General features: G+C 33.3%; 3 protein-coding genes across 5 annotated transcripts in view; 2 read left to right on the plus strand and 1 right to left on the minus strand.

Moving 5' to 3' along the window:
* LOC129804669 (uncharacterized) overlaps nucleotides 1–19,578 on the plus strand; it is a 61,929-nt gene extending 42,351 nt beyond the window's left edge. Inside the window, exons 4-9 of one of the 2 annotated variants that reach the window (XM_055852197.1) lie at nucleotides 389–910; nucleotides 3,659–3,823; nucleotides 3,997–4,388; nucleotides 6,835–6,936; nucleotides 13,925–14,676; nucleotides 18,542–19,578. In XM_055852197.1, coding sequence (XP_055708172.1) covers nucleotides 389–910; nucleotides 3,659–3,823; nucleotides 3,997–4,388; nucleotides 6,835–6,936; nucleotides 13,925–14,676; nucleotides 18,542–18,697 — 2,089 coding nt within the window. In that variant the 3' untranslated portion in view covers nucleotides 18,698–19,578. The remainder of the gene's footprint in view (nucleotides 1–388; nucleotides 911–3,658; nucleotides 3,824–3,996; nucleotides 4,389–6,834; nucleotides 6,937–13,924; nucleotides 14,677–18,541) is intronic. The other variant, XM_055852198.1, reaches the window with a different exon arrangement.
* Nucleotides 19,579–19,635: 57 nt separating this feature from the next.
* LOC129804683 (glutathione S-transferase E14-like) lies at nucleotides 19,636–26,733 on the plus strand. Of its 2 annotated transcripts, XM_055852221.1 has the most exons (5): nucleotides 19,636–19,738; nucleotides 19,805–20,056; nucleotides 26,002–26,202; nucleotides 26,262–26,381; nucleotides 26,434–26,733. In XM_055852221.1, exons 2-5 carry the CDS (start codon nucleotides 19,916–19,918, stop codon nucleotides 26,632–26,634), a joined length of 663 nt encoding a protein of 220 aa, XP_055708196.1. In that variant the 5' UTR covers nucleotides 19,636–19,738; nucleotides 19,805–19,915; the 3' UTR covers nucleotides 26,635–26,733. The 2 variants fall into 2 exon arrangements, with proteins under 2 accessions (XP_055708196.1, XP_055708197.1); XM_055852222.1 differs by having other exon boundaries at nucleotides 19,636–20,056.
* LOC129804688 (splicing factor 3B subunit 6) lies at nucleotides 26,643–27,299 on the minus strand. Its single transcript, XM_055852229.1, has 2 exons — nucleotides 27,045–27,299; nucleotides 26,643–26,971 (listed from the first exon to the last, which is right to left on the minus strand). The coding sequence occupies exons 1-2, from the start codon at nucleotides 27,191–27,193 to the stop codon at nucleotides 26,740–26,742; spliced, it is 381 nt and encodes a 126-aa protein (XP_055708204.1). The 5' UTR covers nucleotides 27,194–27,299; the 3' UTR covers nucleotides 26,643–26,739.
* Between the last annotated feature and the right edge of the window lie 590 nt (nucleotides 27,300–27,889).

Below are 27,889 nucleotides of genomic sequence, written 5' to 3' on the forward strand. Positions count from 1 at the left end.
TCAAAGTAACGAAATGCTGTTTGGAGTGAGAAAGTTAGAGCTTGTCTACTTTGAAGTCCATTTAGGTTATATAAATTTGAGGTTACATATAATAATAACCTCACTTTTGAACGAAATTATAGACTTTTACAAAATATGGGAAGAGTCATAGAATAGGATGTTTATAGTAATTTATTTGGATTACCGAAGGCTCAAAAAACTATTTTTTCTTAATAACATAACCTTACTTTTCAAAAAAAAAAACCGAACGAATGGACTTGGAAAAATTCATCTTCATTACTAAATCATTTGTTTTCATGACAATTTGACCCTATTCAACCTGAAACACTTGCACTTAGAAGACTTTTGCAAAGTGTAATCAATGCCACTTTTGTGGCCACATTTGCAGGACATGCAGTGTAATGAATAATCATGACAGTGAAGTCAATGGAGGTGAATCGCATCGGTGTGATTTTGTAGGCTCTCTAAGAAGTACCAATTGTGCGGCGGAAAAATCTGCCAGCAACTGCCCATCATTGATATTAGGTGGTGGAGTATCGTCGGAAAAATCCGTCGAGAACTCCTCCTCAACATCCTCAACATCGAGTTCAGACTGTCCTGAAGTCTTTCTCGGTGGCTCATGCAATCCCACCACGTGGCGTGCCGATGTGGCCATTCCGACACTCGAGAAGCTGGGGATCTCCTTCTACAACCCACAGGTGTCGGATTGGACGCCAGATCTCATTGAATTGGAGCACCGGGCAAAGGAAAAGGCACGTGTGCTGTTCTTTGTCATCGATTCAGAGACGAGGGCGTCTGCGGGGGCGATTGAAGCAGCTCACATAGCTGGACAGAATTCGAAGCATTTAGTGTTGGTGTTGCATCCATATAAGCCCCACCAGAAGATCCTCAATGAACCCATTTCAACACAGTAAGTGCCACCCTCAACAAAAAAGAAATACCTCTGATCTTGATACTCTACTTAAGGCACAAAAAAAAAGAATGCCATCATGACTCCTCGTATAAACTCTTATGTCACCACTATACCGTTTTCTTTTTTTCTTCAATAACCGTTCAATAAGTTTATGCAAATTTGTTCTGTGTTTTTCTGCTGATTGATTTCACGCAGAGATTAACAAGACAAGTGGCTTATTAAATTGGATTTTTAATTGAAGAGCAATCAATTCCAATTTTCAGATGATCTCTCATTGCTATTCCATCTAATGGTTTAAAAATAGAATCGCGGGAGATCGTAATTGGTAAATTGTTTCATGAAAATTAATAATATTGCAAATTTTTACGTTTGCTAGTAAATTTGGAAAACGTGCTGAATGTGTGCGCTCTTAATGGATTTTCCAAAAAAAAAAAAAAAATTAACTTGGAGAAGAAGAGATGGTAGAAAAAAAACTGCTAATTGCATTGGCACATTGTTTAGGCTGATTGTTTATAGAAGATATTATCAAAAAATATCGTGAATGTCTGGAAGTTTCTAAATTTGATAACAGTGATTGCTAAAAGAATTACTCACAGTTTTAGCGAAGTTTGCTGATTTTTTTTAATGAAAAGTTTGAGAACTGTAAATTGGGAACAGTTGCGAGCGCCACTTGCGGGAGAAAACAGTGCCCCAAGCGGAGAAATTAATTATTAGTATCAGTGAATTACTGGAATTACTCGTTTGTTGTTGTATCAAACAAAAATTTTTTAATCAACAAAATACTTTTCTAATACAAATTCAGCGAATATCTGTTCTCAAATTAAAAGAATGCAGCAGAAAATTAATAAAATTATTTTTGGTAAACACAGAACAAAATATTTTGTGAAAATGTTCGTAAATGTTTGTGAATTCCTATGGGGGAGTTACGAAATGCTCGTGAATCGTATAGCCCACAAACAAGTTGGTAAAAGTTTGTACTTTTTTCACAAACATTGTTCGTAACATGATCATTTGACGAACATTTTTATACCTTTACAAACATTTGCTCGTAAATGTTGGTAAACACACAAAAATGTTCGTAAAATTTTGTCATTTGTTCGTAAATGTTCGTAAAATGCTCGACAGGAAAACAGAAAACAGAAACTTTGTTAGCGGAAAAGAGTTTTAACTTTTAGGCTTTTTTACGTTTGGAATTTTGGCTTTTCAACTTTTTGACGTTCGGGATTTTGACTTTTCGAACTTTTGACTTTCGGAATTTTGACTTTTCGGCTTTTTTGGCGTTCAGAATTTTAACTTTTCGACCTTTTGACGTACCATATTTTGGTTTTTCTACCTTTTAGCGTTTGAGATTTTGGCTATTCAACTTTTTAGCGGAAAAGTTTTAAGTTTTCGGCTTTTTAACGTTTGCAATTTTGGCTTTTCAACTTTTTGGCGTTCGGGATTTTGATTTTTCGAACTTTTGACTTTCGGAATTTTGACTTTTCGACCTTTTCGGCGTTCGGGATTTTACCTTTCTACCTTTTGGCAGTAGGAATTTTGGTTTTTCAGCATTTTGGGGTTCGGGATTTTGACTTTTCGGCCTTTTGACGTTCGGAATTTTGACTTTTGACCTTTTCGGCGTTCGGGATTTTAGCTTTTCTACCTTTTGGCGGTAGGAATTTTGGTTTTTCAGCTTTTTGGGGTTCGGGATTTTGACTTTTCGGCCTTTTGCGTTTCGAATTTTGGCCTTTCGATCTTTAGCAATTCGGAATTTTGACCTTTTGGCCTTGTTCATTATTCGGAATTTTGGCTTTGCTAATTTTTGGTGTTCGGAATTTTGGATTTTCTACCTTTTGACGTTCGGAATTTTGGCTTTTCGGTCTTTTGACGTTCTGAATTTTGGCTCTTCGGTCTTTTAATGTTCGAAATTTTGGATTTTAAGCTTTTTGACGTTTAGAATTTTGAGTTTCGGCCCATTAATGTTGGGAATATTGGATTTTTAGCCTTTTTATATTAGGAATTTTAGATTTTCTACCTTTTGGGTTTCGGAATTTTGACTTTTCGGTCTTTTGACGTTCTGAATTTTAGCTCTTCGGTCTTTTAATGTTCAGAATTTTGGATTTTCAGTCTTTTGACGTTTAGAATTTTGAGTTTAGGCCTGTTAATGTGCGGAATATTGGATTTTCTGCCTTTTTGCATGCGGAATTTTAGCTGTTTTACTCTTTGGGGTTCGGAATTTTGTATTTTCGGCCTATTGAAGTGTGGGATTTTGTTTTTCTACCTTTTTGCGTTCGGGATCTTGGCTTTCAAGATTTTGGCTGCCATTGATGATACTCATGTTTCTCTTTTTGTCGCAATTTTTTTGTTAGGCATTCCCTATTTTATTTTGTCGAAAAGTCTTTCAAATTCTAATGAACTTTTGAAGGGGGCGTGGCCTAAATTTATATTTCTTCCTAAAATTCTTTTTATCCTTATTTTCTTGTAAAAAAATAGTCAATCAATACAAAATTTTTATTGAATTAATGCGAATAATTTGTTCTGCAGTAGCTGTCAAAGTATCGTTTACTAAAAAAAGAACACTCTCTAAATCCATAAAACCGGGAAAAAGTTGCTAAAAATGAAAATTTTACGCTAATGAAGCATAATGATGGACATATGAGATCATGATGATGCTTTTGCAGTTTACAAATAAATTAAAATGTAATTCAACATCTTCCTCTCTTCTCTTTCTCTCCCTGTACCTGTCTCTTTCAATCCCACCCACAGAGAGTATATCGATTTAACACGAAATCAGAATCTACTGCGAGAGCTGGTGCTGAGGCGAGGTTTGCCCATTCTTGATAGCATTCCTTCCGGCTTGCAGCGGACAAAGGCAATTTTGTCGGGCAACGAAGGTCAGAGTCCACCGTCAAATATTGCCTCAAGATTAATGTGAGTTGATGATGCATCTCCTCTGTCTCTCAATTAAATTGCCATAAAAAGGAATGACGTGGTTGTTGCAAAAGAAAAAGAACGAATAAAAAATAAGAGACTGACTGAGAGCGAGAGTGAAAATTAACAATAAATGCATGTTGTTACTTGAAAGAAAAAAATTTTTTTTTCAGCTCTGTGCGTCGTGCATTTGATCGTATATGCGCTACAAGTGTCGATGAGATCACAATGCATGAATGCCAACTTGCACTGAGTTACCTGGGCTACACAAATAGCATCATCTGCCAGGAGAATATCCGGAAAATAGTGACGGTGAATCGGGATGTGCAGAAGAAGTGCGAATCAATCTTCAAACGGCATGTCTATCATCATCACCATCACCAGACTCAGAGTCGTCGGAGTGGAGGGGAAATTAAGGGGGTGCTCTACATCAATTTTGAGGAATTTTGCGTGGTAGCGGCGTATTTGTCGGTGCTACAGCAGGAGATGAATGAAAATACCTGTGTATCACCCATTAAAGGCACCAATTTACCACCACCGCCCATATTTCTCACAAATACACCTGGTAAGTGCAATTTTCTTTTGATAATCACTTTGACAGGTCCTTGCATCGAAATAGTGACGCACTGAATTTTTTTCTGATCATTGAAAAGTACTTTTGAAATTCCTAATAATATTTTAATTTAATTCATCAAACAATTGCAGTTTTTAAACAAATAGAAATAAATAAATTCCGCGGAATGTCACATTTAGATTTCCCATAACCTAACTTTTGGTTACTTAATTTTTAGATAACGGGTTTTAGAGAATATTCTGTAAAGAAAAAGTCTTTTTACGACAAGCTGGAAAAAAATCGAAGAAAATAATCATTTATTTTGAGATAATGTAAACTTTTTTTGCGAAAATGAGGTTATGTAAGGTTATGTTGACTCAAACTTAAAAAGGAAAAAAATACAAGCAGTGAGGTTCTGCTTTTGGGAACAAATAAATTGTTAAGGAACTTCTTTTAAGCCTCGGCTGTCTATGGGATATTGTACGATGCTCTTTACAGTGTGGGTGCTGTAATTTTGTAATTTTTACATTTTTCCTTATACTTCATGTGAGCAACATATATGAGCTATGAAGAGGTCGCTCTGTGTGCTCTTACGAAGTGAAAAGTATTTTGCAGTTATTTTTTCTGCGTCAATCACTTACTTTTAACTCTCAATTAACAATCCTATGGCCTAGAGGTTATAGATCTGCACGAGATGCCCTAAACATCCCCAGTTGTACTAAAGTTAAATAAAGCGATTTGATGAGAAGTCTTTTGCATTGTCTTTAGTTTTCCTGCAAGTCGTACAGCTCTTTCGATCTATTCACATTAAGAACTGTATGACAAAAAAACGAGCCGAATTAATCACAAGGAGTAAATTCTAGTCTAAAAATGGCCAAGATAACTTTTTATATACAGTAGAGTCTCTCAAATCTGAATCTCTCAAATTCGAACGCCGTTTGGGTTCAAAATGTCAATTGTGAGGTTATGTTAGAAAGTCCGTATTCTAGGTGAATGAAAATCATATTTATGTGCTTCTTCCTGAATGTTTACATACATTATTATCGTATAAAATGAAAAGGAAGTATGTTACCACTAAAACTTGCGAGAAGTTACTAGAATTTGATTCAAAGTACAATTTAATCTCACACAAATTTCGTTAGTTTTGAAAAAATCGTTCTAATTTGGGAGGTGAGAAATGTCAAAAATACCCCCCGAGCGTTCGAATTTAGGAGACTCTACTGTAAATAAATAATGATATATTTTTATATGTTAGCCTAAAGCCCAAAATAGACACAGAGATCGGCTTAGGGATCAGCCCAAAAAATGAAGATTGGTGTCGATACACTCACGGATCAGCCCATAATTTGGAGGATCAGGCTGATCTTCTAAATCTAAATTCATGAAGTCTAGTGAAATTACGGGAATTAGTCGACATCAGTGCCAGTGCTGATAATAAAAAGCTTCGCTTTTATCCTAAATTATTACTATATCCTAAAATGCATACTTTATTATTTTTTGAGGTTATAATTTGCTACAAAAAGGAAAATATTAGTATCTTCTGAAGTATAAATATCACTTTTTATTTTTTCTCAAAACAATTCACAAACTGCAAACATTTAATTAAGCGGAAAAGTGTGACAGTGTTTTTTTACGGTTAGGGTCAACATAACCTCACATTCAAAAATAATATCCTTGCTAATTTACAAAATTTAAATATTTGATATAGGAAGGTGGGGTAACTGGATCGCTTTCCGGAGAGTGCTACATAAACGCTTGTTTTTGGACTGATGACACTCTTTTTTATTTCTTCTAAATCCATAGAATTATTCACTGTTTCATTCACAAACATAATATAAAAAAAATTATCAAAAAATATTAAACAACATTTATAAAATAATGATAATACTGAAATAAGTCAGCATGTATTAAGTGGATCGCCTTTTCGCTAACTTATTTTTAATTAAACCTTTGGATTTAAAATACTTTTCTTTCACAAGGAAAAAACAAATAAATGTTTTCAATCAACCAGCTGTCATTAGCGAAAATATCACTGCTAGAAAATTTTTAGTGAAGAACCCAGCTGGCACAAAATTGAAATGAGTCGATTACACTCAGTTATTTAATGGATAAAAATATTATTTTTGCTTTTTCTCAAACTTGAATAATTATATTATTTTACTGTAGTGACTATATTACGGAAATAAAAATAAAAATATTATTTTAAGTGGATTAGTCATAAACGATCCAGATAGCGAAGTGCCCGGATTAGCACACTTGACTATGCTATGAGAGAAAGTACAGAATTACAATTCAATTATTTGAAAAAAATTGTCAGATGCGTCACTATTCTGGACATGATACTGCGAAAATAGCATGTTGTTTTCTTATCGAAACATCCTCTTCAAATTGCAATTATGCAGCATTTGCATATCAAATTTGATGGGTATTTTTCTTCTTAATGCTGCATACTAACAAGTTTTCTGGATTCATTCGCCACTCATAAATAAATTGCATGGATTTTGGCGAGCATCGAGAAATGCATTGGTGGACTTTATTGGTGATTTTTTCCTCAAAAGAGGTACATTTTTATCAAACTATTTTCCAGATTGTGGAAATGCACAGAATTTTCGTTTTATGATTCTTAATTTTGCAAATTTATTCTTTTTTTTTTTTGTTCTTGAGACAAAACATAGCCAATTTGGAATTTTGGCTAATGATATTCAAAATTGAATGATTTCAGTGAATTAAATATTCATTTGAAGAAGAAAAAAAACAGTGTGAGTTCATTCTTTGACTTAATGGATGAGGTGGAATTTGTACACAAAAAAAAAGAGATATAAAATAGCAGTGACTAATATGAATTAATGATTTGATGCCATTTTTTTCGACCATCTCACACTCCTTCCTTAAACGGTTCTATTTTCAAGTTCAAAGATTTATGTTAATCACATACCAACTAGACGAACTCCACCTTCTCACTTTTGTTTCAGCAATTTATTGTTGACTTTCAATTCATGAAAATGCTGCATTATGTTAAAGATATGTTGTTAGCTTTTTAGCTAAAAGATTACCTTGAAAAATGCCGGAAATTGTGGATCGGAAAGGAGACTAAAAATTATGTTTATTATTCCGGTAGCCCTTATTTAAACAAATTATCAAGGTGTTTCTACCGCAAAAGAGTATCTAAATGGTCTTTTAAAAAATTACAGGTTAAATTTGCAATTAATCTAATGCCAAACAATTGATTTTTTTAAACAGTAAAATCTTCAATGAAAAAAAATGCAAATTGTGATTGATGACTTCGGTATTAATTTATGTCGGTGTTATTGAATAATTGAAATCGATATTTTATACCGTTTGGCCTTTAAGGTTACTTACCCTATAGCCAGATGGAGCGGAAATTCCAGAGACGATTTCCAAAATGTCTGCCTGTTAAATAATATCTGCACAAATTCAATAGATTTCCGCAGAGAATATCTACGCTTCTGCCGAAAATATACAGAGAAATCTGTGGAAGATCGTTGGAATTTTGTTAGAGCTTGAGATGAAATTTTTACATAGATTTTCGACAGACTTCCCATCGATATTCCGCAGAACTCTCTGCCGAATTTTGGTGGATTTCTACATAACATTGGAACCCCTTAAACGAAATCAATGGAAATCGAACAGATTTCTGCGAAGAGTTCTGCCGAAAATATGCAGAGAAATCCGCGAAAATTCGCTCGAAATCAGCTTATTTTATTCGGGAAAACATATTCTAGTGGGAAAAAATAGAAAAGAAACTTTTAGAAATATTTTCAGGGTAAATAATTCAAAATAATGAATATATAACAGAAATAAATATAAAAAAATAAGAATTATTTTAGGAGGAAGGCAAATTATTAACAGTGGAACACGACTATCTGTTTGGATAAAATACACAAAGATAGTTTTCTATGGAATTATTCCTTGAATGTGCTCAAAATGTTTAAACAGGACTTTAACAAAAAATTTGTTTATTGCGTTAGGAAATCCTTGGAAAATCACAAACATTTCACAGGTAATTTTTTCCATATATATAGCTTCCGCGGACCTTCATAGAGTTTCCACAAATTTTCCATAGGAAATTGCTAGGAATTCCATAGAAAATACAAATTCTAATGGAATTTTCTATTTCTATTCTATTTTTTTACGTTTGACCCTTTAACGACGAGACAGTTTCCGCTGACCGAAAGTCAGCAATAAAAATGAAACCGATAAACAAAACTTGTTAAACGTCTTACATCTAACCTTCGAAAAGCCAACAGAGTCTGATTCAGTATATTTCTTGCCTCTATGAATGATAGGAACAAAAATAGGCAAAAAATTTAAGTGATTTTTCTGACGATAGGGTGGCGGCATTACTTGTGGCCAGTCTTTACTTATGGCCATGTCGCAATTTTTGTTAGAAAATGATTCCGCAAATCGAAAAAATGTGATTTGCTATTAAAACACATTAATTATTTTTAATTTTGAGGTTTTCTGAAATCATTTTTTGACATTTTAAAGTTTTTTGCGGGGGCGCCATAAGTAAAGACAGTGGCCACAAGTAATGCCGCCACCCTAGCAATGACTGATAATTTTCGTTTGAGTATTGTTGTTTCTTGTTCCAAAACGGGTTTGCTTAAAAAAAATTGTAAGTGTAAAAAATAATTAAAATCAATTTTCAATATGAGAATTAAAAAATTCGTAATTTTTAAGCATAAAAATTTACCATATAAGTAATAGCTGGAGACTTGCAAAAAATATCCTAGATTCCTTCAACCTTCTACTTTGCAATTACGAACAAACATAAGAAAAAAATAACTTTAGGTAGTTAGGAAAAATAATTTTTTTTATGGGACACCGGTGTTCCAATCGTCCTTAAAGGGTTAAACTGTCGGACTCATTCGGGTCCTGCCAAGGCGACATTGTTATGGATACTTTTTATCACAAAATATTCAGCTGACGTGTCACTCTAAATTAAAAGGCTCTTTTTCTCAGTTTTCGCTCCAAAGGACCAAAAATTTCACATTCAATGAACAATAAATACATCGGAAACTTCAAATTGTTCGTATCTAAGTGGATTAAGCAATTTAAAGAAATGAAAAATATCTATTATACTTGCCAGAACGTAGCTTAACAGTCAAAGTTACGCGAAATATTTATAAACTGTTAATTTATTTAAGCCAATCCTAACCTTAACATTGCGACAAGGAGCAGCAGAATTATTTCAGGAAGCTATAGAAATATAATATTTAACCATTCGAACTTATCTCCCTGAGTATAACCTCAAATATCGAGGCACAAGTAAGAAAAAAATCGTAAGTCCGTAAAAATGAGCAAAATGATATTTTTGGGCAAACACGTAGTAACCATTAATCGGGTATTACACATTCTTCATTTTAAGGATGAGTTTGTCTTATTTCAAGGTCTTGACCGTAAAATGTTCTAAAGTAGAAAATTATACCTCAAAAAGACCAGGCCAGGCCATTATCAATCACGGTGGTGACTAGATCTATTATAGAGGTAAGACATCTTGGTCCTCAAGAAGTACAGATCAATGTAACTTAAGCATTTAGCCCAGCCGGTCACGTTTTTACTAAACAGACTGTAAAGAACTCAGGTATTGCAAAAATAATTTTACCCTATTTCAAAAGAGCGTAGACTAGCGAATGGATCACACATATTCGGACTTTTTGATCGACCATTTTGATATTTACAAGACTTCACCCTATAAAATAAAGAATCATTTCCAAAAGGGATAACAGAAGGGATATGTCCTCTGATAAATATGGAATTTTCCGTTACCACTATCCTTGGGGAATTTCCCAATAAAAATTTGAGTGGACTCCCAAATGGAAAATTCCATTGGAAAAACGAAATTATGGAACACAAATCCTCTTTAAATTTTCCAAAAGTTTTTTTTAATCAAATAATGCTACATAACAGAGAGATTAAATAAATAAGGGCAATTTCTAGCAATTAAAAGTTTTCTTCACACCCTGAACGTTCTCGTTAAAAAAAAAGAATTTTAAAGATTATTCTTGTAACATTTTCACCTTGTTCCCATTTGAATGCAAAACTTGTCATGCTAATGGTGTAAATCACGTTTTGGAGACGATGACGACGAGAAAAAGGACTCAGAATCATGCAACATTTGCACATAAAAGTAAATTAACCATGAATTGTGAGTCATGAGATCTCTAATAGAAACAGAAGTGAATGAACTTGTCCAACCTCAAGCTCAAAAATTTCCAATGAATTTTTGGCATCTTTTTGACTCACTTTTCACTGAATTTTCTCTTCAAACTAGAAGAGAAACTTTTTTGGGCATTTTTTTCCTCCAGAATTAGTGTTTCAAGTCAAAAATACTTGAATAGTGTAATGAATCTATTTAAAGATGTTTACGGAATATATCCAATATCCTTTGTTTATCGCAACTCACAGCAGTAGATAATTTTTGGGTCACGTTCTTGTATTATCGATCAGTCGATAGGCCATGAATTAAAATTGGGTTTGGGTGAGAGATGATGACACAATCTTGCTAAAATAGTCACGATATTGGAGAGATTTTGTCTTATCGATACACCTAAGGTGATAATTGGGCTTTTTCTTTGTCTCAAGAAGGTCAATTTATTGGGGCTTTTCGCATATCAATTTGTGAGGAAGAACTTTGCGAAAATCACCAGTTCTTGGGATGGATTTATAGCTTCTTATGATAATTTTTCCTGGGGAAATTGAGTACAGCTCAGTGACAAGCAGTGGTCATAAAGTTATACGCAAAATATTAGAAGAATTTAATTTTCCAAAAATGAGGTTAGGTTGAAAGGTACATTAACCTAAAATTGTGTCTTAGCAGGTGGACTTTTCTAAATATCTCTCTTACGAAAATGATTTTTTTTACTAGAAGTAGAGCAATTTGATTATCATAGGGACTTGCAAATTTTTGTTTAAAAATGTGAGAACTTTGACCAAATAAAATATGTCTTTCTAGGTTATGTTTCCAGTTTTCGTTACAAAAAGGCATAGTAAAATTATTGTTTCCGTTCTTTTAAGAATTTTCCCAATAATATGGAAAAATTCTGAATTTCACAAAGATTTAGAAAAAAACGGGTTTCACGGATAGTACATAACCTAATTTATACATTTTTATAAATATCAGTAGAGGTTATGTTATTTTTAACCTCGTCTAGATTTTCAACATAATTTCTTATCCATTTTCGCTTATTCATCTAGCAAAATTTTATATCATCATTTTATCAATAGAAACCTAGCCAACAATTGCAATCTTGTTTATGCAAGATAAGTATGAATTTTCACAAATCATCGTCTTAGAGTCCGTAACCATCCACAAAGAGAAACAATGGAAAGATCCCTGGAGTTGAATACGCGAAAAGAATAATCAACCAGATAGTAACAAATCTTATGAAATCATATTTTTACGTTCGACTTAGTAATTCTAACTTTCACAAAGTTTTTATTAAAATATTTCGAATGAAGTTTTGAACAAATCCTTAACCTCAATAGGTTCAATAAATGCGGATTTATTTAAAATTAACCTCTTATAGGTAAAACGATTTAATTTTTTAAGGAAATTTTTTTGATATTTTTTTACTTCGAAACTTAGTTCGAACTTGGTTAAATTCAGGTAAAGAATCACAGGTAAATTTGATAAAATCAAACTTCTACAGAGGAAGGTTTTTTAGAAAATTTTTTTTAGAAATGCACACATATTTAATACTTAATATTTTGGTATGAAAAATTATTAATATAAAATTGTAACGAAAATCAAATAGCTAACAAACGAATTTAATTTAAAAGTGAGGTTACGGTAGAAATTACATAACCAACAGGTTAATGTCACTCTAAATCCTTTGAAATTTTCGTCTAAATGTATGTTTTGCTTTAAATATTTTATCATGTAGAAAGTAATTCTCTCAGAAAACTGTTTGAGGTGCTGAACATAACCTCTTTTTAGAGACACTAGGAAATTAGGTCTCTGGAAGAAAAACAAAGTGAGGTTACATTTCAAGTGGTAGCACGAATAATATTTTAGAGGGAAATAAAAGAAAAGCATGAAGTAGATGTTCGTGTACACAAGTATTAAGTGCTAATGTTTACAAAATACAATTTACTTTAAAATGAAAAAAAGGGGAAGTCAGGTTAGGTGATCTTCATCATAATGTCACTTAGCAACATTATTTTTGATTTCTTTTATATTTTTCTACTTTTATAAATTCGTTTAAATTGCAGATAATTTCACGAGAAACAAACTTCTGCTTAGAGATAAAATATTCTTAGAAATTTAATTTGAAAGTGAGGTTATGATATTATTATTACATATTAATCGTATTGAGAAATTTTATTTGTACAGGAGCCTTCTTGCCCATAGTGAATGCTCTATTCGTGCTCACGGAGTTTTTTTTTGGACAGAAATGTTTCATTCTATTATGTTTTATCGGTTTTATCAAAGTAAAATTGTCTTTTTCCTGACATTCAGTTATTTGCACCAGACGGGATTCAAACTCATAACTCTGAGAGTGGAGTCAGAGATCTTACCGCCCAAGAGCCAACGATCTCGTCTATTGTGCGACTGAGATGCACAGTAAGGTTATGATAGGAATTATATAATCTACAAGTGAGAATCATATTTTAAATATCCAAATGTTAGGTTTTCTCGTTTGAATGCATGTTTTGTCTCAAGTTTTTTTTATCATTGGGGGACTAATTTCCTTATTTAGCATTTTGAGGTATTGCTGGGCTAAACATAACCTCAAAAAAGTTATTAAGCTTCGAATTGAATGAATTCTTTAAATATTATCCATTTCCATTATTATTTTTTATTATTTTAATTCAAATACAACAATTACGGATTCTGACCCTACGACGTTTTAATCTTAAAAAAAACTAGTTAATGAGGGTTATGGAAGCAATATAAAGTGAGGTTACATTCTAAATAGTGGTACGAATGTTTCAAAGGTAGATAAAACTTCAACATGAAATAAACGTTCGTGTGCAGAAGTGTTTAAAAAATAAAGTTTTAAATGCTAAACTTTTCAAATAAAATTTCCTTTTAAATTAAAAAACGGGAAGTTAGGTTAGGAAATCTCCTAAATGACGTCACTTAGCAACTTAACCTCTTCTCCATTCAAAAATTACCGGTTTATTTGGACTTTTTTTTAACGGATGATTAATGAGCAAAATTATCTGACCACCATCTGTCATCAGGTTTCTTTTCTTGTCCATCATCACCTGTATAAATCTCTCCATGATCATGCTTAGTCTGACTAATCTTCTAATCCCTCTCTGCGTGTCTCTTCTCATCCAGGCACAAAAACAAATTGTAAAACGTTATGTATCAATTTATTATTTTTTTTCTTCTTTTATTTTTGTCATTTGCCAAAAACTTCCATCCATGTTAATTTTACAATATTTGTGGAGATTAAGTTTTTTTTTCTTAGAATTTTTTTCTATTTCTAAATTTTAAAGTGCTTTTGAGAGAGAGAGAGAGAAGAGAAGAAAAAGCGCTAATTTTCTCGTTGGTTTCTGCCTGTTTTATGTTGCAGAATGGATTCATAAGAACCGCGAGGCATCGTCGTTGGTGATGAGCGGAAGTGGCGAGGAGTGTGATGTTGGTGAAGGGGGAAAAAAGGGGGAGCCTCTGTATACATTGAGGTTCAAATCCTCACCGAGTGTTTCAAGGGAGAGTCAGAGGAAGAGAGACAGTGGGACATCGTCGCCTCTGCCACAGGAATCGTCAGGATCTTCGTTAATTGGGAGGGATTCGTCATCGTCAGCTGTACCTCAGTTTCCGAGTCGACCGCCAGAGAGGCGTCCGGAGGATGAGGAGGATAATGATTCTGTGTTTTCGGACGATGCAGCATCGAGTGAGAGCAGCAGTTCGGACTCTAGCAGTGACATGAGGGATATATTTTTGGGTGGAAGTTGCATGAGACGGTCGAGATGGAGGGAAGATTGGGCGATTCCTGTGCTAAAAGCACGAGGAATGACGTATCATCTGCCGGAGGAAGTTAGAGGATTCGATTCGGAAGTCAAGAGAATCAAGTACAACAATCTCCGGAAGGATGAGACGGCAGTGGAGGAATTGAATGGGGATGATGAACCAGTGAGGCATTTAATCAATGAACCCCTTTTCAATCCAACACTCCTGGATTCCAGCCGTGTCCTTCTATTTGTCATCACCAATGAGACGCGCTCTCTGGCTCCAATGACCCTGGCAGCTCACTACATCGGTCTGGGATACGATGTTGTACTCTGTGTTCAAATGCTGCTGGACAGTATTATTGGGAATGAAAGGGTAAGTCAATACAAAATATTTATTTCAATCAAATATCCGGGACATTCCAAGATTCTCTCTCTGCAATGAGCGAATCATGAAAAGTCCCACCTACACACACCTTTTCAGGCAGAAATTCTTTGGAGTTTTGTAGCAAAAGTGCGATGGAAAGATGAGTGATGCAAAATCATTAAAATTCAAACAAGACTCATAAATTAAGCAATAAAATAATTTACATATAGACAAATGTTCAGGTGAACAAAGGTTACCAACTAAAAGTCACAGCAAATTTCCACTTGACCGGACAGACAAGTCAATTTGTGATTAATTGATTTGTGGTCAGAAATATTTACTGTGCAATGTGCGTTATGGAAAAGGTGCAGGCTGACACTTAAAAATAAAATTAAAAAAAGGATGATCGCTGAAAGTTTTCAAAGATCTCCGGTGAAATTGACATACTTTACAAATTCCATACCTTTTAAAATATTAATCATTGATACCGTTGCCATAGCGAAAATTTTTGCCTTAAGCGTATACTTCGGGAAAGAAGACTATATGAGAAAGGATTACTAAAGCAGACCTGTGCTCGTGAAAAGTCGTGTAATATCGGAAATATTGTGTTTTGATAATTTTAATGTAAATTACAGATAGCCATACTGGTAACACTAATTCTGCTCATTCACGGTGTCATGATAAATATTTTTGCGCAAAAAACACATAACAGACATAAAAACTCTTATAGAAAGAAATTGTCTTCTTGATATCTCTGTCGGAAGACGGATAGCTGTTCACTACACATCCTTTTACTTGAATCTTGCAGAAATACAAAGAAATTAAATGCAAATATCACTTCAAATGGAAAGTTCTTAAGTTGCGCGCAATTCAACTGTGTGAGAGAGAGATAGAGACACAAATAACTCACTTGACAAACGTCTGGCGGCGCTGCGGTTGCAAAAAATCACTGAAATGCGACAAAATATTTTCTTCTCTATTTTATCCTTATTAACAAGTCGTGTCCATTCTTGTAATATGTACTTTTGCATTCCTTATTAACCAAAATAGTGTTGTACAAAAGGGTTTTTCTCAAACTTATCCTGAATTTTGGAACAGCTCAAAAGAATGTGAGTCTTCCAACTCAAAATTTTATCCCAATGTTTTTGTTGTAATATCGACAATTATTCACAATTAACCCAAATAACTGTATTCAACTAAATTATTTAAAGGATTTTCTTGTGAAAATGACTTAAATCTAAGAAATTTAACAAATTTTCACATTAAAAAACCTCTCATTTTCTTTAAGTGAATTTTCGCGGCATTTCGAAGAATGCCAACAGGCACCACCAAATTCACTTCGGCTTTTCTTTTAGCTCAGGCCTGTACTAAAGACACATGAAACAAAATTCATATCCGGAAGAAAAATGGTGAATAGGATAGTTTTTTAAAGAAGAAAATCCGTAAATCTTCTATATTCAGCTTGTAAGAAATTCAGGAGGCGAAGTAGAAGAAGATGGAAAATTGACAATTTTATGCGTCACAAAAAATTAAAGTAAATTCGTAAGACCTTTTACGGTTTTGGTTGGCAAATTATTCACTGCTTTTTATCAATTCTCTTATGCAAAATATTTATTAGAAGATACAGTAGACCTAGCTAATTCAGCTCTTTTAAGATTGGGCTACTTTTTAATTAGGGCACCAGTTAGGGTAAATGTCATAATTCAAAACTATTTCCAGACGCTTTAACTTTGACAGGAGATTCAACACATTAAGTTCATATTTTTTCTGAAGAGAATTACATAAATTTGCTCCTTAACTCTTCTAGAATGTTACTATTTAGTGAAAATTCTTTAAATATAATTTGAAAACTTCTTAAATACAAGAAAAATACGCGAGCGTAAAATGCTTCAATTGGAAACATATTAATCCAAATGGAGACAAGGGAAAGTTTCTAATTGGAGACAAACAGTGTAACTGAAACCGCGACGAAAGGCTTCCAAAACCTTGTTGAGAGTTGCTCCTGGTCCTGAGTGCAGGATTTGTTCTTATTCCTGATTTGATTTTCATGATATTTACAATATATTTGAATACCGTCGCCGATCCGGTCTACCTTATCAAAATACAGTAGACTCTCACTCAATCGGCTCTTTTTCAATCGTTCGCAAAATTTCCTAGACAATTTTAACGTTTGATTTTAAAGCAAATTTGTTCAAATTCACTGTAGTTCCTCTTGTTTTATCGTGATTCTTTATTTTTGAGCGCTTTTTGTGGAATTTACAATGATTTTGATGCCAAAATCTGTCGATCATTTAGATAACATTTTGCCCCATAGGTATGATTGAGAGAGAGTCTACTGTATATAGGGATATGTTAAGTACCAAGTAAGGTACAATGATCCTCAGAAGGATTCTTGTAGTTTCAGTAATAGTCAATGAAATGCTAATATATGTAGGTATTTTGTCAAAAAACAGCTCCGTGAAAAAGTTATCTGAAGGTGCAATTCCAAAATCGATTTCAGAGTAGTAAATTGCCCAAATCTATTCTAAATTTATCTGGCTTGAATAATCCACATCGATTTTGTTGATTATTTTTATTAAAATACCTTTTTTCACTATTATCTTCCTAAGAACGCAAGATTTATATTATAAAATTGCATATTATGGTCTTTCTAAGGCTTTATTATAGAAGTATTTGGCTAAAAATTATCCAATTTTTGGGGAATTTGAAATAAAATGACCGAGATCTACAAAACGGTATGGTTGCCATCTTGATTTAACGTTTCTGTCCGCTATTTTGAATAACTGTCAAAACAAAAATCTTATCCGATTTCTCACTGTTATAATCATAACAACAATGTTTCGTGATTTAAAACTGTTTGACACGTTCTAAAAATTACCACTATTATAGTATGATTACAGTTTTTCACATTATTATAGTGTAAAAAAAACACAACTTTATGGTATTTTTGTCAGATGATCAAAAATTAACACTATTATAGTTTGATCATAATTTTTAACACTATTATAGTGTGAAGCCTTGTGTATTTCAACCAAAGTTGTTGAATTTTTAAATATAAGTTGTGTAAAAATTGTTGAATTTCCTATTAAGACGTATACTTCAGTCGAGATGCTTTTCATTGGGCAAAAGTCATATAGAACATAAAATATTTATATGCATATTAAGTATATCGTGAAGATCCGAGCATCAAATGTAATCATTTCGCATTAGGGGGGGGGGGGATTCCAAGTACAGGAAAAAGCAATAAAAATGCCTAAAAAGGCAAAAAAATTAAAATCTTCGAAATGATACGAAAATTCAACAATAAACAGAATTCAACCATTTCTGAGTTTACACATAAAAATTCAACAATTTTTAACTTCAACAATTCCAAATTCAACATCTCGAAATTCAACAACTTTAAATTAAACAATTTTAAATTAAACACTTTTTCCAAATTTAACACTATAATAGTGGTGTGAAAGATTACACACTATAATAGTGTTAATTTTTTTTACTGTGTAGCTGATGTCCAAGGCCTTTTCAGAATACGACATAGATCAAGTGATTGTGCTAAAATTCATAGATTGATAAAATTAAAGGGATTAATTTTATTAATCTTCTCGCAAGGGGCGTGACCTAAAAAAATTGTAGGCGTGGCTTATTTAGAGGCGAGCAAAACTTATCTGCGTCAATATTTGCTGCACTTTTCTGTAAAATTCTCTGAATTTCATCTCTTTAATAAATTATGACTTAATTTTGACCTTTTCTCTGTTGAAATTGAACTTGGGATTCTTAGGCATTGCAATAAATTGCCATTTATAAAGTGCATTCCTTTTTGAAAGAGTAAAAAAAATATATTTTTCTTTTTTTTTTGTTGTTGTCTCATCATCAGCTGACTCCCGCGGCTATCAAAGATTACAACAGAGGCCGTGACTACTTAATCGATCTTGCAAAGAGGCAAGGAATTCCGGTTTACAGTGATATTCAGGCAGCTCTGGAATGTGCCATAGAGAAAGCCAACATGCATAAATCAATTGCATCCATCTAATATTTCATTTTGGTGTTATATTATTTTGCTGCATTCATTTTTTTTGCTGTCTTGGAGGCAAGATTTTTGTGACAAAGTGTTGAGGAGGAAAAAAAATGTGCTAAAGAGATGCAGCTCTGGATTCTCGATGGGAAGGGAGGAGAGAAAAAAAACATTCGCAGGATATTTAGGCGATTTTTTCACAGAAAAATATAATTTTCTTTTTTTTTCAAAAAAATTACGACGGAAAATCAGTGAAAAGCATCGTTGAATGATGCAAATTTTTTAACTGATTCTCTTTGATTTTTTTTCTCTTTTTTATACTACGAAATGGCCTTGAAGATCTTTTCTTTTTGATAATGAAACAAACAAAAACAAAATCTTTAACAATTTATAGGAATTGAAATTAATACTTTTTTTTTTGGTGTTTAAGAAAAATTTTATAATGCAAAATCTTTTTTTTTGTAATTAATAATATTTAAGTGGGAAGAGATTTGTTAATTATTTTATGAGAGAGGTGGAAAAATTATTTAAAAAAAAAGAAAACAAAATTTTACCATGTAAATATGTTAAAATGAGAAAGATTTTTTCACGCGCAAATTTTTTTAGAGCAACAAAAGTTTAATGCAAAATATTCACATATTTTTTATTGTAACTAAAAAAAAAGAAACAAAATGAATGATGAAAAGTCCAGAAAGGAAAACTAAAATGTACATAAAACAATTTAAAAAAAAATACAAAAGCGATATTAAAGATTACAGAGAAAATGCAAGAAAAATATGTTAACTTTAGTTAATTCAACAAAATAGTTAATGTTAGTGTAATATTTTATTAATGTCTAAAATAATTTAATTAAAAAGAGTAGATGAAATAAATTTTGAAGAAAATTCATGACACTAAAACGCAGAATCTTTTACTCATCCCTGCAACGTTTTTTGCATTTTGTGATATCGATATCTTGCGGTTAGAGTTCGCAGATAAGATGCAGAGAGACCCCGGAGGAGATAGAGAAGTATTTGAAAGTCAATTGTGGCTGAGATCTCAAGCTTGAATTTAGAGCAGGTAAGTCTGAATAGATCCAGAGGCTAGAATAAACAACAGATAAAATTTAAAGCTCCTAAAATTCAGACGAATAATAAAAAGAAGAGCTCGGAAAATCGCCGGTAAGATAGAGATCTGGAAGGCAAGTGAAACAGACGAGGAATTTGTCCAAAGAATTCAGTCGATTGAGGAGCAACGATGAGGCCGGTTCTTTTCTGTGATTGCATCAGTCCGCCAGTTAGAAGCATCTTTCTGCTCATCCGTGAGCTAAATCTGGATGTGGAGAGACGAACTGTCAACCTTTTGAAGGGAGAAAATCGCCATGAGGACTACCTCAAGGTAAATTTTACATTTCAATCAATTTTCGCAAAATTAACAATTCAGTGAAATCAGTGATAAATGATAAACCTAGATCGGCTTATTGTACACTGAGAGAAATCCGAAAAAGTTAAAATAACATTCCGGAAATGTTAATTTTACCCTGCAGTATTTATCCGAAATCGGTGTAAATATTACCCTTTTTAAGTGTATTGGGGGTAAAAGTTACCCTTTTTCATGTTAATTTTACCCTTAAAAAAGTGTAAATTTAACATTAAAAAAAGTTAATATATTTTTACACCTAAAAAGTGTTAAAATTATGAGGAAAAAAAGTTAATCGCACCATGTTTTTTTTCTCAGTGTAGATGATTGTACGTTCAGGGATTTAAAATAAGGTAATAGTGAACGAAATCCTATCCTGAACTTAGTTAGAGATTTCTTCACTGTTTCAGATGGAAAGTAGACCATAAAGAAGTTCTCTTTTTCTTTTGCCCATCTGAAACAGTGCAAAAATTACAAAGTTCAGGATAGATTCGGTTTACAATATTGTACAGTAGAGTCTCGCTATAGTCCATATTTGGTTTCAAATTTGACACTTGGGTCGCACTATAGTCCATGTAATTTTTTAAAATTATCAACAATTTTTAGTATTGAAATTGCTCGACGGCTTCCACTTTCTTTGCGATTGTGGTACTTGTCCTTGCTCTCTTCATTGTGGATCACAATTATCACAACTACTTAATAAAGTTTGCCAAAAATATTAAAATAATTATGGATTTCGCATACTAAAAAACATAACCTAACTTAAAATCAGTGTTTTGAAATCAACGGTCGATAAATTGTGGACTATAGAGCGATGGCCTATAGCGAGCTACTGTATGTACATATATGAATTTTTAATTAAATTTTAAAAGGTTGAGCAAGTTTGAATTGTAAATTTATTTCGGAATTTGTTATCCAAATCATGTGGAAAAGCATAAATCTACGAATTCGAAGATTACGTAATACCGTCGGCTTCAGACCTAAGGCTTAGCTATATGGCTTAATTGCTCTAATTTCTTACACTGTGCAACAATTTTGAACTTTTTTTTGTCCCTGGGTTCTCATGCTATTTTTTCTATTGCTAGAGTCAAATGATTTACGAAAATACTTATCATTTTGATTTCATTTGGATTTTGCGCCTGAAATCTAGGCAAAACCGTTTTTGCCGTTTTTTGATACTTGGATGCCTATATCTCCGATTCTGCTGAACCGATTTATTTCTCACTATGGAATAATTTGTTCTCCTTTACATGTCCGATAAATCCTCTGAACAGATCAAGTTCGTACAACTGACACCAGGGGCGCTGTAGTCTCAAATATGTCAGAAAACATAGGAAAATCGAACTTTTTAGCAACTTTGATCAAAAATATCTCGAAAACTAGGACTGTCCCTAACAATCTGTTTTATGGGTTTGATAGAGAATTTAATCAGCTACATTTTTGTCCATGTACAACTTTTCTCTCAGATTGTTTTTTAACCTCGATATTCTGGTTCAAACGAAAAACGAGCACTCAGCCAACTAAAGAGAAACTTAACTATTTCGCACATTTTGACTTTTCTTTTCAAGTTTAGATAACCCAGAGTATTATTTTCACTTTTCTTACAATTGTAGGACTTTATTAATACAGTAGAGTCTCTCAAATTCGAACGATTGGGGGGTATTTTTGACATTTCTCACCTCCCAAATTCGAACGATATTTTCAAAACTAACGGAATTTACGTGAGATTAAATTGCACTTTGAATCAAATGCCCAGAATTTCTCACAAATCTTCGTGGTGACGAACTTCCTTTCCATTTTATTCTCTCGTAATGTAAGTAAATATTCAGAAAACAGCACAGAAATATGATTTTCAATCATCCACAACACGAATTTTTTAACATAACCCAACAATTGACATTTTGAATCCAAACGGCGTTCGAATTTGAGAGATTCAGATTTGAGAGACTTTACTGTACTTATTGCATTATAAAATGTGTTTAGATATAATACAAGGCAATAACTCAAACAATATCTTCAGTAAGATTTCAGTGTTATTTCAATCTCAAAAGACTATTTCAAAAAAGGCATATTAACTGCATATTGCAAAATTTTAAATATTTCAAAGAATATTTCTTGTTAAATTTACGTTTTAGAATCAATAAGTATCTATTTTACCTTTTACATACCAGTTACATATGGAAAACTTTGCAAAAAATCCTTTTTCTAAATTCATTTTTTTATAATTCTTTAAAAAATTTTCCTACATTTATCTACAATCCTACAATTTTAATTTTAACCTCATAATTACGTGATTTTCATCGAAATAAATCTAAAACTAGTTTTTGAATTTGTAATTGTTACTTTATGTATATCACATACAATTATGATTTCCGAGCGGGGAAATCAGAATGTTGAGAAATAAAGAAGACTTCTTGCTTCTCTCGATGTCCACTTTATTCTATCCAAAATTGTGTTTTTACATCTTATATAACTTTCGAGCCACTGCTCAAGATCTTTGTGATTCAATAGTAAAAATAATGAGATCACCATTTCCTTGTGATTCATTAATGGGTTCTCTGAATTTCTCCCTTTTAACTTGTCCAAGTGCAGAAGGCAATAAAAGTGTCAACTTCTTTTAATTTTCTCAACTCTAATGAGTCTTCAAGATTTTAAATACAAAATGGAATTATTAGGGTGTACAAAAAATAAGAATTCAGTGGTGATCATACAAACATGATTGAACATGATATGACTTGACTTAACTATACGTTAAAGTAATATATAATGGAACTGGTGTGATGAGTTGATTATAAAAATTCCGGTGATCACCAGTGAGAATTTCTTCACCTCAAGACTAAAAACGCCTTTTTAATCTTGCCCAGAGCTTTCGGTCCGGAAATGGACCTTCCGGATATGGACGGATATGGACATAGTCTTAGTCGACCACTGAAGAAGGTCCATATCCGGACCGAAAGCTCTGGGCAAGATTAAAAAGATGTTTTTAGTCTTGAGGTGAAGAAATTCTCACTGGTGATCACCGGAATTTTTATAATATACGTTAAAGTTTTATACAAGTTTCCAAGTAATAAAATAAAATTTAAAAATTTAAAATGTCATATAAAATCACCATAATATCGATATTTAAGTATTAAATAATATAATAAAAGCTTGTACTGCCTAACTGAGAGAAAAGTTGTACATGGACAAAAATGTAGCTGATTAAATTCTCTATCAAACCCATAAAACAGATTGTTAGGGACAGTCCTAGTTTTCGAGATATTTTTGATCAAAGTTGCTAAAAAGTTCGATTTTTCCATGTTTTCTGACATGAGACTACAGCGCCCCTGGTGTCAGTTGTACGAACTTGATCTGTTCAGAGGATTTATTGGGCATGTAAAGGAGAACAAATTATTCCATAGTGAGAAATAAATCGGTTTAGCAGAATCGGAGATATAGGCACCCAAGTATCAAAAAACGGCAAAAACGGTTTTGCCTAGATTCCAGGCGCAAAATCCAAATGAAATCAAAATGGTAAGTATTTTCGTAAATCATGTGACCCTAGCAATAGAAAAAATAGCATGAGAACCCAGGGACAAAATCATCGTTGCACAGTGTTATCGACCACAATTTTTTGGAAAAATTTAATTAGGCTCTCAAACAGCAATAAAATTGCTTACTATTTAAGATTTCGAGGCCTTCGGGAACTGGATTAAACCCCTAGTCTGAAGATCGCTTAAGGTTTTTGCTCACAGGATGACTTTTCAAGTTTATAGGTGTACAATTGTACAACCAATTTGAACCGATTTATAAATCATTCAAAAATTGGTCCAAAATAACATAAGACAAAATAATCGGTTCACAATCGATTGGAACCAGTTTGGAGTTCACAAAGAATCCAAGTCTTTTCCAACTAACCCATACTCGACTCTATTCAGTTGATACATACGCTTTTTAGAGCTTTAGACAAATAGATAAATTTATTCATCGACAATACTTTTGTTTTTGGGTTAGTGACCAACCACAGGAGTAATCCTACTATTCCAATGAAAAATGAACACGATTTTTTAGCACTCACAACCGATTTCATCTGATTCATAAATCACTCAACAGATCTCCCAAAATATAATCCTTAATTATTTATAGGTATTGAACCGGTTCATTACCAATTGAAATTGGTTCAAGCTTATCAGGAAATCCAAGACCTTTCTAAGGAGTCCAATCATGATATTATACGGATGAAAAATATGCTTTCTAGAGCATTTTTAACCTTTGACCTTGAAAAACCGATATTGGGAATGATTCAACGATATTTTGGTATTATGACGAATGTCCGCCTACCGAAAAAAGTCTAATGACACATTTTCGAGCAATCCCTATAAACATGGTTTTGGAGAGATTGCGTTTGAAGTATAATTGCGTTCTGATGTTAGCCTGTGTAGTTTCCAGCGTCCGATATAATGGTGCTATTCTGATGAAGAACACGTTTTTTTAGCACATTACTGTTCTGACTGTTGTTTATTCGTTTGTTTAACATTTATGTCATATTTCTGGCTAATTTTAGTTAAATTCAGTGCTAATCTTCATTGTTAACGGTACGTGAATTTTTCAAATGAAATAATTCCCTATTTCGTGAACAAAAAGGGTTTTCTGAAGTGTCTGCAAATGTTTCAATAGGAAACCCCGGAAATATTATTTTATTGGAGAGATTTTCTTATTGTTTTAGATGGGAAAGGAGAAAAGACCAGGAATAAGAATAAATCCTGCACTCAAGAGCAACTCAACAAGGTTTTGGAAGCCTTTTGTCGCGGTTTCACTTATACATTGTTTGTCTCCAATTAGAAAATTTCCCTTGTCTCCATTTGGATTAATTTGTTTCCAATAGAAACATTTTACGCTCGCGTATTTTTCTTGTATTTAAGAAGTTTTCAAATTATATTTAAAGTATTTTCACTAAACAGTAGCATTCTAGAAGAGTCAAGGAGCAAATTTATGTAATTCTCTTCAGAAAAAAATATAAACTAAATGTGTTGAATCTTCTCTCAAAGTTAAAGCGTCTGGAAATGGTTTTGAATTAGGGCATTTACTCTACATTTAGGGTTTTTTTCAAAAATGATTTTATAAATCGGTCGCTGAGAATAATAAGCGAATAACTCGAAATAGGCAAATTTGACAGAAGATCGATATGAAGCTGAGATTTTTCATGCACAGTTATAGGATTTTTGAGATTTAAAATCTTTTATAATTTTAAAAATAAGTATCTTTCAAGCCTAATATTCTCAGGCATTGAAAGAATTAGATATGAATTGCCAACTATTATTTGGAGCTCATTTATAAAATAATTTTTAAAATGCTCCTAAATGTATGCAAATATTTTTCGGGCGGTAAATTTGAAATGCATTTCATATATGAATCGTTGACGCTGAAAATAGGCTGAAAATGTTTTGCATACATCACGGCGTTTTCGTAATTTATTCGAAAGACCTCTCCTGTGAGTATGCAATTTTTCTGTGTCATAGGAGTAAATTCACGGGCTTTTTTCGGTCCCGAGATTTTCTTTGAAAACGAAACTCCCTGCATCAAACTCTTTCAGTCCGTTTTCACTCAAAGCGGAACTCCTTATCTACAACGTTTTCTTGCATTTATTATAAGTGTGTTGATTTACTACAATATTACAAGAAGCGCTGTTCAGGTTTGAATGAAACCGAATTTGAAATAATTTCTTATCTTATTCTTATTTCTTTTTTTCTTGATGACATTTTTAGATTAATTAAGGGCTCTAAAATATTATATTCACTTATCTCAAACCATTTGATCTCTATATTAAAAAGGATGACTGGGGGGTTCTCCCAGGAATTTATTAGTTCCTCGGGTTTTCTAGCCAGAAAAGTTCAAATTATTACCAGCAGTGTTGCAATAAATTAATTTTCCTTGTATTTTTCCAGGTGAATCCTCTTCACACTGTCCCAGTGCTGAAGGATCAGGATATCGTATTGACGGACAGCCATGTAATTCTCATGTACTTGTGCGAGAAGTATGGGAAATCAACGAATTTGTTCCCAAAGGAAGATGCTCTGAGGTATACAGTCCTCAATCGCCTTTTCTTCAACGCAACCCTCTTCTTCCGCAGGGACAGTGAAATGATGGTTAGTTAGAGACTTCTTGCCCTTCCCATTGAGATCTCTAATAAAACTTTCCCTTCTAGGGTGAAATAATCCGAGAGAGAAGAATGGATGTGGTCAGTAAACACAGAAAGAATGTCCAGGAATGCTTCAATTATTTGGAAACTTTTCTCAAGGAAGTGGATTTTATGGCGGGCAATCACGTAAGAATCCCTTCCTGATAGATTGGAACTTTTTGATTGACTTTTTTTTCAGATAACCATTGCGGATTTTGCCATCCTCCCAACCCTAAGCACTGTGGCTAGTGTTGTTCCCCTGGAAGAGGAAAAGTGGCCAAGGACCTTCAACTGGTTCAACCGCATGAAGACGACCCTTCCTTACTACAACGAAGAGAACCAAGCGGGATTGGATCAACTCATCCAGAGCATCCGAATGATTGTAGGACAAGGAAAGTAAAGAAAAAATTTTTGGCTTTTTTCTGGTCTTTTATTGGATGATGAATGATGAAAAGTTGATGATGAATGAACATGAATAAATGATTCTTCCTGGCCACAATTCTGTCTACTTCTTGAGTTCGTCTGTATTGATGTTATACTTGGACTTCATCTTGTCCAGTTCCTCCTGCTTCTTGTCTACGTCCACCCGCTTGAAAGCCTTCGTGGACTGATAGTAGAGCACCACGAGATATCGATTGCAAACGTTAAATCCGGAAAGATGATCACAGGCATTTTTAGCATCGAAAATGTCCTCAAACACCACAAAAGCCGTCCCTCTGGTTTCTGGGGTATTCCCTCTGCAAGCAAAAGAAGAATTTGGGATAGATTTATTGGGATTTTCCTAAAGGATTTGCCCAGGAATATACTCACACTCGGATTTGCCTTATTGCTCCGTACTTCCCGAAGATGTCATACATTTCGTCTGAGGTGATTTTATACGGCAGATTCCTGATATACAGCACTCTGTTCACTTCCGGCGGAAGCCTAACATTGTTCCTCTTCTGCATAGCCAAAGCCATGGCTATTTTATTGAAATTTTATCTCCTTTTTCGCAAAAAATTGATGATATTTTGACTAAACAACAAACACAAAGCAGACTGGAAAGTTACCAAAGTGAAGGTGTTTACAAAATTCAAATTAACCGTTATTACACTGCCCGAGTCTGAAGGATAAGGTAAGAGGCCTGCCTAGCTTTGAGCCATTAATCAACACCCATCAGCTTTAGGCACTTTTTTAGCCCTCATTGGCAAGATCTGAGTGAGGTCCGAATTAAGGACTGGATATTGCCATGTAACATCAATCACGAAAAAGAAATAAAAACACCTATTTTAGGGTTGTACAGTAGACTCTCTCAAATTCGGGCATATAAGACCGAAATGTCAGCCGAATTAGACAGAAATTCGGGTGACAAATTTTTTGAAATGCAACGATTTTTTATTCATGTGCATATAGATATTGAGTTTACACACTCATATATAACGTAAACTGCATGAAAACCCCTCAATAATGCAAAATCACATCAAAACTAAGACAAACCATGGCAAATTTGAGCATATTTGATTCATTTTATAGTCATAATCAAACCTGAAAAATGACAAAAACTTTTTTCAAATGTAACTGCTGCCCGAATTTAAAAGTAGCCCGATCTTAAAAGAACCGAATTTGCGAGAGTCTACTGTAATTTATTCAATGTTATCACTACACTACATTTTCCC

This window comes from Phlebotomus papatasi, chromosome 2, assembly GCF_024763615.1.
Source record: "Phlebotomus papatasi isolate M1 chromosome 2, Ppap_2.1, whole genome shotgun sequence".
NCBI lineage: Eukaryota > Metazoa > Arthropoda > Insecta > Diptera > Psychodidae > Phlebotomus > Phlebotomus papatasi.